Consider the following 11957-nt stretch of genomic DNA (forward strand, 5'->3'; position numbering starts at 1 on the left):
TATCCTTTTAGTATCTTTATAACTTGACCCATGTAAGGGATTAAAGCCAGGATGTCTCTGCCTCTACTGCTTTGCTTTGACTGTACTTTAAAAACTGGTCTCTCATAAGTCAACCACGTTTATGGAAGTGCAGAACTAAATAGCCAGAGCACCTCTTAAAGAATTAGGACAAGTTAAAAGCACCAATAGAGAACCTGATTATTTCTTGAATCCAATCATCACTCATATAGAAAATAAAGGAACAGATGAATATGAAAGCAACCTTGTGTAACACAAACTGAGGGCAAAACTAAAAAGGCGAAAGTTACACTATATGTTTATATATAATCCCAAAGGTTATGGCACTGAGCCAGGTGTGGATGCATGTTACATTGCACAGTACAGTGTGTCAGTTGCGGGCACATCGCACGTGCATTGATCCATGGTCACATACTGTACTCAAAGCCTCTGGAATTCATTCAGATGTATGATACATATTTAGTATGCTTAAATAGACATTACCCAACTAGAGCACATGGTGTTCATGTGTTTTGGCCCAGTTAATCCTTCTGACAGAGCCATACCTATTTACCTAGCAACAGCACCTGCATGACTCACATGTTAATACTGTGGTAAAGAGATGAGGTGGAGGACAAATGCCACATCTCTAATCTCCCTTGATCCACTGTTTTCTTTAAAGAACAGAGTTTACAAGTGTTTTGTGATGCAAACCTTTAAACTGTATAACTATAATACACATTATGATTAAAAAGTGTAAAAGCAATTCAAATGTTCAACTTTTGATAGTATTTTTTTGTCTGTGTTTTAACTCATTTGATTTAAAATTTTTAAATATAATTTGTCCAGCACAACGGCACTGCACTGACCACATTTGCCACATGTGCAGCTTCATTTAACAATACTAAGCCTTAGTAAACGGGTGCCCCTTCTGTGGAGGGTTTAACCAAAGCAAGCTGATGTCCAGTCAAGTCTGACATAGACCGAGAACTGACTCGATGAAATTGAATCAGGGTCCTGGGTGGGAGGGAGCTCCTGTTTGACAGGGTACAGATGGCACATCAAGCATGGTATAATTATAGCCTCCCCCTGACCACACTATGTACACGTGACCATGGTGGCTTCAGTTTCAATGGAGTAAGACCAACGACCTACACTCCAGCAGGCACTGCAACAAGTGAACCACCCCAGACCTGCACAAGAAAGTTCAGCTTCCACAAGACTCAATTTAGCCAATTTATAATCTGCATCATCATCTTTTAATACTATGACAATAAAGTAAGTTTTTCAGGCTTTTGGCAGTCAGTAGATACAGAGAATTCTTTTATTTGTACTCACACACATAAATTGAAAATGAGTCTTTAAGAACAAATATATTCCCTTAGATTTTATATTGCATGCATCATCTGCGTCTCCAAACAAACCCTCTACAGACAGGTGTTGAATTGAATGCAGGAGAGAAGCTTTAAATTTAGTCTGCCATAAAGGTGTTATTTATAGAGGCTTGTTATGTCATTGTATTAAGTTGCCAAGCACATAATGTTACTCATGTTAACATATAATGTTTCGGACAAACATATTTCGAATGAAAACTTTACCTTAAGAAGGACTCACTACCAGTTGCAGAGATATCGAGATGATACTTTGATATTTGAAATGATACTTTCTTCATTCCCGACCAATGTGACATAATTTGCTCTCACCTAATACCCAAGAGTTTAGCACTGCACGCAGCTGTGGCTTGACACGGTGCTATTCTGACACAGGTCAGTGCAGTTGGCATGGATTCCTTTCCGAGGGTCAAGCTGTATACGTTTCATGAAAGTGTCCTGCAAGGCTACAAACTAATGCTCACTTCCTCTGACACGCTCAGTGGGATAAGAAGACAGAAATTGTTCAAATTTAACCAGCTAAGGTTTCAGACAAATCAGTTCTGTGGAATAACGCTGTATATGCTGTAACCTAATAATTCAACACATATATTTAAATACACCACCACCCACTATTTCATTGAAGCAGCTTCCCTCAGTTGGAATGTGTCCACGCTGTAAGGAGTGAATGTTTAAGTGGGGGGTTCGGGGTTTCAACATCTTGTGAAGCTTGAGGAACTCTGTGTACATGAGCAATGGGCACATCATCATGTCACTGCCCTGTTGCACAACTGTTCCAGACTGGCATTATTCAATTGCTGAGGGTCAAATGTCAGCAGCAAGCCGCTCTGTATCTCTTTTGGAGGTGACACTTCTTCCATCTGTGAAGTCCTTTTGTGATTCTTACTTACCTATAAGCCAGAAATGGAAAGAGAATATTTGAGTCTCTTCCGATGCAAAATCCAGGCATCTACCTTTTGCTTCAATAATATACACGAGACAAAACGAGTGCTGTATGGTGGTGATAGAAAAATACATGGGGTGATAGTAGAAACCTGCACAGAGACTAATTTAGTGGCCTCCCACTTGGAGGAGGACAGGCAGCAGGCAGCTGTGTAACAGGAGACAGGGTTTCAGTTCAGGGCAAGGGCAGAGTGACCAGCCGACACTCCACTCCCCTTCATCTGAAAAGCAGAAGATGTGGAAAGAAATTGGCCAAATACAGCAGGGGAAGTGCTGGAGAACATATTGTGTATGTGTAGCCGACAGAAGGTCTGAAGTGTAGGCTGGAAGTGTGTTTCAGGGTTGGGCTGGACATTTGGGAGGGAGGCGGGAGTGTTCTACGTGCTGGTTGGACAGACGGGGTGGTAATGATACGGGGGACTGGAAGAAGCAGGTGTGAGCCGGTCAGCTGCCAGTCATGGACAGCTGGGACATCCCACCGGGACTGTTGTCTGTTGGGGTGCCCCCCTCTTGGAACAGCGGTCGTGATAGAGCTCCTATAAATCCCCTTTTAAATTGTTGATGCACCTTCAGCATTTCAGCTCAACACTTTGTTTGTACATGCAGTCTGACAACAGCAGTGATGTTATCACTAACCTTCTCTCCAGTGTAAATACATTTGGACTATTTATTGTATTTAACTTTTACTTTTACTTCTAGTTCTACTTAAATAGGATGGTGTTCATGAATGAGTGGGCTTTGAAGATTGGGCAGCCATGTAGAACACACGTGGGTCAAAGAACATTTCCGTCTTTATAACTAATCATAATTGAAAATGTAGTTCTGCTTTTCTGCATTGCTAATGAACCAGGTGTAAACAAACCTTTAAAGGATAAGTTCACCTATGAAAATGCAGTTATTACCTACTCAGTCAGGTGAAGTTTCATAGTCCACACAACATTTCTGGGGCTTCATGGCAAAACAGTGTGGCAGCATTCTGCTAAACAACTTTAGTAGATGGGTTCTTGTTTAAAGACGTTAAAAAAACCAGGCTCCATACAGCTCGTCCAGCGTAATCCAAGTCTCCTGAAGCCCTGAGATCCCAAATTGATTTGAAAAGACTATTTACACCATTGAGGCACTGTCAAGCTTGTGCATCCACTTCAGACTGGGTAAACGTTAACACTTTTAGTTAACAGCTACAGTGAAGACTTCGGCCCAAAAAAGGGTGTAAATGATATCTTTCAAATCAATTTGGGATCTCTGTGCTTGGATTACGCTAGGTGAGCTGAATTTGTCAGTTTGATTTTATGTTTTAAAACAAGTCCCCAGCTACTTCAGTTGTTTAGCAGAATGCTGCCACACTGTTTTGCTGTGAAGCCCCAGAAATTGTTTTGTGGACTACGAAACTTCACCAGCATGAGGTTGAGGAGATAGTGACAGAATTTTCATTTTTGGGTGAACTATACTTTAACGAAAGAAGACGAAAGAAAAAAATACTAACAACTAAGATTTAGTTGTTGTCTTGTGTCTGTCTCTGTACTTAGATCACAGATTGGCACTTAAATTGAGGCCTTGACAATAGTGCAGGCTTCATGAAATACTTTTTTTTTTTCTATTCTTCTGGACAAAACTGTGTTGAAGCATTACATTAAGCAGCTGCAGAGCATATGCATTGGTAAAATAGTGTGAGACACTTGAGAGAATAGAGTATCAAAGAAGGGAGGGCTAATGAAGTTAATGTCAAAGACGGCATCATCTTTCATCCTCAACGTTCCATCTGACAGGCAGTATTCCCATCAAAGATTTGATGTCTGATAATTGGGGTATCAATTAGAGCCGGACTGAGTCATGGCTGGTTTGAGGTAGCCATGTGAGTTGGGGACAACAGAGAGTGGGTGAACATAGCAACAGTATAATCTAATGCTACCTATTCAGCAGCACCACAAAAAAAAATTGAAAAAAAAAATGAAAAAATGAAAATTTTAATCTTCTCAAAATCTCTTTGAGTCTGTGTTAGAGAGGTGTGGTTTCATCTCTAGGGTATTTTTTGATGGACCAGCATCCAAAATGCTTCTCTGGACTGAATTTCTACAAGGTGCCATTTAATGGGTGAAAAGAATCCGAACTCTTTCCAACTCTTTCACACCACACAAGGACCCCTAATCTCCACAGCATTCTTGGCAAAAGTAAAGCTCAGCTTTTTTTCTGTTGCTTCAACTCCCTCCCCCCAAACACCATCCCTCACACACCCCCACTGTCTCCCACCATCCAACTGGCGCTATCTATGGGCCAAGGGTGGGGTGGGGGTGGTGGCGGCGGTGGTACAGCTGCAATACCCGTCTTGGATGACTGAGATGTAAATGTGTCTCTTTCACAACCTGTTCATAGTATCAGCACAGAGGACTGGCCAATGAGAGCGCAGCAGGAACTAAAATGGCCAAGCCAATGGCGAGCGTCTGCCTGGTATATAAACGGGGAGCAAAGACCTCCAGAGTTGGGTGACCCCTATTTTGGCTGTGGTGAACAGGATCTGATCCCTAGGACTGTTACCTCTGTTCTTGTCTGCTGTGCAGGTAAAGAAAAATGATTAGTTTGGTGGAGTTAAATAGGCAGCAGAAGGTGTTTGGAGGCTTGTGGGGATTTGGAGAACTATGCAAACATTTAGAACGGCAAAAATCTTTTTGGCTGCCTTTTATTCTGCAATGAAAGTTTTTGGACCCAAAGTCTGTGATAAAATTGAAAAATGAATGCACAACTATTTCTTGGATGTTTAAATCCATGTGATGCATTCTTGGACAAAAGAGGCCTACTGGCTTTTACAGGTTGCTGAATTTTGTCAGATAAATGAAGTAATTGATAGTAAATATGCATGAACATGATGTTTAAACATAGCAGTAGCTGCATTGCTGTTGCATTAACTTGTATCTCTCTATAGGTTTATACTGTGCAAATGTCTCTCTCATCTGGACAGTGATTTATGTGGACAGGTGCCTCACAGACATGTGATGTGAGAGACTGCCTGAAGGCCCTGCATGTCCAGTAACTGATTTTAGCCATTTAAGAGTTACACTTTAAGATGGCTTTTTCAGCTTTAAGCTAACAAGAGAACTGTTCTTAGCAAAGTGATTACTGCATCATAATGTTTTATTGCATAAACTAATATGACGTATTACCAAAATGCTATACTGCACCATACGGATCACATTTCATGTGATGTCACAAGTGCGTCATTGTGAACGTCAGTCTTTTATAGATCATATTATCAGCCTATCAAGGCAAGATGAAAGAAATTACTCAAAGGTAAAGGTATATGCCTATAGATATTAGGAATGATAGATGTTGATGGATCATGGTGAAGAGAGGCGTCTGCAACTCGTGACTTCTGTCACGAATTCAGCATAGTCATAACTTTAAGTGTTTGAAGTGATACAAGTGTGATACATGGAAGCTGCAGTTTTTTTAATCAGAGCGTGTCTGTCAAACATGACCAGCTAACACTCCTTCATGCATTCATGTGTCAACATGTAAACTGGAGAACTGGGGTTGTGTGTGTACCAAGAGAGTTAAATTGCTACTCGTATATGCTGAGGATATTTTATATGGGTACACAGTCAGATGTGCTGGTGCTAAAAATACCCAGCCAACACGCACTCTCCCCCTACTCTATTTCAACTTGACATGTGATCCGTCGAGAATTGAGTGTCACTTGTTCCCAGGATTCTTCTGTCGACACCATTTAAACTCTGCAGCTGTCTTGCAGAATATCCCATATCTCCAAATGCTGAAGAATATTTGTGGACATTCATATCACCTTCACAGACAGTGTCAGATTGGGATGAACTGCTTTGTGATCATGCCGAGCCTCTGTTTCAGTTTGCTCATCCTGTTTGTTCCTCTCTTTGCAGTGTTAGAAAGCAATCATGCCTTTCGGAAACACCCACAACAACTTCAAACTCAACTACAAAGTTGAGGAGGAGTTCCCCGACCTGTCCAAGCACAATAACCATATGGCCAAGGTTCTGACCAAGGAAATTTATGGCAAATTGAGGGACAAGCAGACACCCAGCGGCTACACCCTGGATGACGTCATCCAGACTGGTGTGGACAACCCTGGTGAGACACTTAAATTCAGACAAAGAAATCTGTTTCTGAATCATAAAATCATCCAGGTCTGCTTAATCAAATCAGACTGCATCTTCTCACTCCTGCTTTCCTGTTTTCTCTGTGCCTTCAGGTCACCCCTTCATCATGACTGTTGGCTGCGTCGCTGGTGATGAGGAGTCCTACGAGGTCTTCAAGGACCTGCTGGACCCCATCATCTCTGACCGTCATGGTGGATACAAGGCCACTGACAAGCACAAGACCGACCTGAACTTCGAGAACCTGAAGGTACAGTAGAAAAGGACTGTGGAGAAATATCGCAAGACAACATAAGACTGAATGTATAAGACTTTCAGATGTTAAACCAAACACAACTGGATAACTAGACAAAAAAGGAAGTTGTCAGATCATGATGCACAGTGCCTTCCATTTGTGGTCTCCGTTTAATTTGGTAATGACTTTTGTCATTAGGGTGGTGACGACCTGGACCCCAACTACGTTCTGTCCAGCCGTGTCCGTACTGGCCGCAGCATCAAGGGATTCACCCTGCCCCCCCACAACAGCCGTGGCGAGCGCAGACTCATTGAGAAGCTGTCCGTTGAGGGTAAGCTACTGACAGTTTAAAAGCAAGCCCAAGCAATAGGGTGTTCACAAGACATGGAAAGTTTAAGGATTAGAAGTGAAATATAGGGTGATGAACCCAACAAGCAAACACACTCTTGAGATCTATACTATTGCAGAAGAACAATCTCCTAACTGTACATCCGTCTCTCCAGCTCTGACCAGCCTGTCTGGTGAGTTCAAGGGAAAGTACTATCCCCTGAAGTCCATGACTGATGCCGAGCAGGAGCAGCTGATCACTGACCACTTCCTGTTTGACAAGCCCGTCTCTCCCCTGCTGACCTGCGCTGGTATGGCCCGCGACTGGCCCGATGCAAGAGGCATCTGGTAAATATGAGAAAAGATTGTCAGCTGTGACAACACTTTTGAAAACTCTCTCTGTGAATTGAGACTTTCACTGTGTTTCTGCATCACCTGTGTCTGTGGTTGATCATTTGCATTGATCTCCTCACAGGCACAACGACAACAAGACCTTCCTGGTCTGGGTGAACGAGGAGGATCACCTGCGTGTCATCTCCATGCAGCTGGGCGGAAACATGAGGGAGGTCTTCAAGCGTTTCTGCACCGGCCTGAAGATGGTACGTATTAAACCATGATCTCACTGAGTGAAAGCAGTTTGGATTGTCTCCGGATGTCCCTCTGACTCTCCCTCTTTCTCATCTGCCAGATTGAGGACATCTTCAAGAAGCACAACCACGGCTTCATGTGGAACGAGCATCTCGGCTACGTCCTGACCTGCCCCTCCAACCTGGGAACCGGCCTGCGTGGTGGTGTCCACGTCAAGCTGCCCAAGCTGAGCACACACGCCAAATTCGAGGAGATCCTCACCAGGCTGCGTCTGCAGAAGCGTGGCACAGGTACAAATGTATTCCCCTGTTAGCTTGGAGACCCAGTGGGTGATTTGAGGAGGGATGCCACCCCCTTCTTAACCTGTCCCCCCTCTCCATCCCCTAGTAGCAGAGGGTGCATGGGCAGTTGTTTAGTTGAACAAGTTAGTCTTTACAGCCTGACTCATTGTTCATTTATCCGACTGAATAGATGTAACTGTAGGGTTAGGATTAAGGTTAGGATTAAAAATCAAGAAACCACAGACTGTGTACACTTGTAGATCAAAACTGAAAGTCCATTAAGATCTCCACAGAGACTTAATCTGTCGCTCACTCCTCCTTTGTCCTCTTCAGGTGGTGTGGACACCGCCTCCGTGGGTGGTGTGTTCGACATCTCCAACGCTGACCGTCTGGGCTCCTCCGAGGTGGCCCAGGTCCAGCTGGTGGTTGATGGTGTCAAGCTCATGGTTGAGATGGAGAAGAAGCTGGAGAAGGGAGAGGCCATCGACAGCATGATCCCCGCCCAGAAGTAAAGAGAGACAATCTTATGTTTTTCTCGTGACCATTCATGTGCAATGGAGCCAGCTGACGGGCGGGCAGAGGAAACAGGCGCTCACCTAGAGACTCTTGACTCTGCCCCCCTCTACTTCTTCCTTCCAGCTCGTTTTTTCTTTCTTTTTTCCACCCTTTTTTTTTTCACGTCCTCCAGTGTTGGTTGGGTAACATCCTGGGATCAGCCTCCACTCAGCTGGGCTTGCCTGGCAGATGTGGCATCACCTACTTTTTGTTATAAAAAGTAATGATAATTGAAGCTGTTCATACTGCTCAATAAAAAAAACAGTGCCCCATGAAACAACAAATGAATCTGTGGTGGTTTGTGTTGCAGCATGACAAACTGGAAATGAGTTGAAAAAGGAAAATTAAATGAAAGCCTAACAACACATATTAACACTCACCTTGTCAGATGATCACATATTCACATGGTGTGTCGTGACTATAAAAACAACATACCAAAATGAAGAAAAAAATGCCAACATCAGTGAATTTTATTAATCTTCAGCTCCATGTTCTCCTTATATACCACAACCACTTGATCTCAGTTTACAGTTTGTTTCTGTGGGGAGGAATTCAACAGCAGAGCAGTGTAAAATTACTCATACAGGTCAAACTGTGTTTCTTCAGTCTCTTTTGCATATAACATCAACTGTTTCCAAAATCAGCTTTGAAATGACAGTACATGTTAAATACTGAGCCCCCGAGGGTCCTAATACTGAACCATCCACCATCTAAACCCGACCAGTGTCTGGACAGGTACACACGTGTTTAATCAACACTCAACAAAAACTCTTTTCAAGAATTTTTCACAGTAGATTCCACCTTAAGACAATGTTCATCCATCTTATACTAAGAGTGAGTTGTTTTACATTAAGTTACTTGCTTTAAAGCCCGTTTCACTTTCGCAAACAACCTGATTCATATTTGCAATCAGGAGACAGTGACGTAACGTTTCTATGGCTTGAATGCAACCCAGGGCTTTCAACATATCGGGGACTTAAAAAGTGTAAATTCAAGTTGAAACTGCACAATTAATTCCCAATGCAAGTGTCTGGATCTAAAACTAAACCTTTTCCTTACACACTGTACGTTGTGGTACATTTCATAGCATCTAAATACCTCTAAGAAGTCAGAAGTCCTCTTCAGCATACTCAACCTATCCTCTAGCAAAACAGGTGGAGTGAAGTCACTGTATTTCACTCAAGCCTTCCTGTTTGTTTCTGTGAAAGGGGGGAAGGACCTGGTGCGGCATTTAGCACCATTTCTTTGTATCAATTTATGTCTAAAAACGATCGCGTCTGCATTTCACAAAGCTTCCAATCCTAGGTGTGCATCATGTTTCATTTTTTCCCCCTAAAACCCAAACTCTGAAGTCATGCAGGATTGCAGGTTGGTTTTTGTTCCCCATTGTCACTGACAGAATCTGCTTTAAACTAGAATTACTTCCCTTGCTCTAGCTATAAATAAACCTTGAGCTCTAAGATATATACTATATTCATATATTTTATATACAGCCATCAACTGACTGATATAAATCCTGTTTTTTTTAAATGATATTATTCTAAAAAATAAATAAAGTACCTGTGCAAATATCCACAAATTGAAGTGTTTCACATTTAAGACATTGGCGCCCTCCAGTGGCTAGTTCTGGGTATTACCTATACAGGTACACTGGAAGGAGCTGATTCAAGTCAAAGCAAAGTGCATTGAGGTCTATATTACCTAATGCTAATATACACCACAATGAGAAACGTCCAGGGAGAGGACAAGGACAGACTCCAGGTGTCCACATTGGTGTCTGCTTCTCACCTCGAGGAGGAGGACAGGTCAGCACCGGTCTCCCCTGTTGGGCTCCATTAAACAGCACACACCAAACAGGACTGAGAAGATGTCATACATGGGTCTACAATGTGAGAGTGTGGATGATGGCTGAGTGTCTCCCCGCGAGAAAGCAGGGTCTCAAACAAAGAGCCGAGGAAAGCCGACCGCTCATTGTGACGATAGAAAAAAGTGGGTGGTACATACGAAGGTGGTGGACAGCTAACGTTGGAGTCCCTGTTAAATGTAGGGAGTCGGGGAGTTTATGATGGGCGGGAGAGGAAATGGAGGTGGTTAGGGGGGGTGTTTTGGGTCACCATGAGCAAAGCCACAACTGAGAGAGATAGTATTAACAGTAAATCAGCAGCCAAACAACATGATCTCTGTAGCCTACGGAAATATCACAGTACGTTATTCACTAAAAACAGGGAGGGAGAATAGAAAGCTCTCTCAGTTTTTTCTGTCTCTCTCTTTTTTTTATACATTAAATATGTACTGTATGAAGGCGCTGGGGGTTGTTCACTTTAAAGGCAACTGGACTAACAAAAAGAAAACACTGTGCACACTGCCTTCATCGTGCCTTTCCAGATTCAGAACACTCCCCCCCCACCGATCCCCACAGTCATCAATAATGGGCAGACCAGTTTATAGACTGTGCCGCCAAAAGGAGAAGGTGGACATTTGGATGTGTGTGTTTCTCTGAGTGTGTGTGTGTAAAGGTGGGTGTGTAATGTGAGAGGTTTCGCTGCTTGGCTGATCTGCTTTTGGTGCTTCCCATCAACGTACTAGGATGATGGCTGAGGTGAGATCACATGGCACAGGACAGAACCAAAGATTTGCATCGCACTGAAAATAAAACAGACTTACAGTATCTCTGTTATTGTGTGGAGGGACAACGGACAGATTTCAAGACCGCTCATGCTTGCTTGAAAGGTTTCAACAGCTGAGGGCGTCGAGATAGAAAGACGCTCTCGAGTATGTGTCTCTGCTGTCGTGTCTTCAGTACAATGCTTTTGAAGAAAGGTAAAAGGATGAAACGGGGTGGGAGGTTAGAAAGTCCAAATGCTTTGAACAAATGCTACTGGCAACGACCAGACAGAGCTGACAGACAATGAATCCAGCCAACCAGAGAGCAGCATGAGTGTGCATGAGGTCTTTGCAGGCCTCTCTATTCATTCAGTAGAGAGCCAGCACTGAAAATCAGTATTAAACATAATAAATAGTAGTTTAAAAGTTATATACCCTTACAACAATAGGTGTCATTTGTAAAATATGGCCAGAATTTCAAAGGTAGCTAGAAAAATAACTCACAACTGCTGCTCTTTGCTAGCTATCCTTGGCCTTAGTTAGCTACCGTTAGCTAATAAGCTCATGGCTCAGTTAGCCTTGGACTTAGTGTTTGCCTGGACCGGGGTCTCACTGGGGGAGTCACCACCGGCAACGGCGCTCAGCAGAACTGGGTTCAGCGGCCTGAGAGTGAACCCAGCTGGACGGAACCGAACTGGGACAATTTATTACAATGACAGTTAAGCAAGCTTGTGAAACGTAGCATCTGCTAGCACATATCTCCCAGCTCAAACTATCCTCTCGTGGTACAAACTGGTATTAGTAGGACGGGCAAGGACTAGCTTGTTAGCATGCTATCTTCAGTAGACATCTTCACTTATTTCTTCACATTCTGATAATGTTAGTTCATTTTTTGAAACTAAAATTCTGGCAATAT

At 43.0% G+C, this 11957-nt stretch overlaps 1 protein-coding gene across 1 annotated transcript; it reads left to right on the forward strand.

Annotated features, from left to right (window-relative positions):
* Window positions 1-4763: 4763 nt before the first annotated feature.
* ckma (creatine kinase, muscle a) lies at window positions 4764-8721 on the forward strand. Its single transcript, XM_084374090.1, has 8 exons — window positions 4764-4885; window positions 6218-6425; window positions 6547-6701; window positions 6885-7017; window positions 7190-7361; window positions 7489-7612; window positions 7702-7891; window positions 8216-8721. Exons 2-8 carry the CDS (start codon window positions 6233-6235, stop codon window positions 8392-8394), a joined length of 1146 nt encoding a protein of 381 aa, XP_084230216.1. The 5' UTR covers window positions 4764-4885; window positions 6218-6232; the 3' UTR covers window positions 8395-8721.
* Window positions 8722-11957: the final 3236 nt, after the last annotated feature.

This window comes from Pagrus pagrus (assembly GCF_965226575.1).
Source record: "Pagrus pagrus genome assembly, chromosome: 14".
In the NCBI taxonomy this organism is placed as follows: Eukaryota; Metazoa; Chordata; class Actinopteri; order Spariformes; family Sparidae; genus Pagrus; species Pagrus pagrus.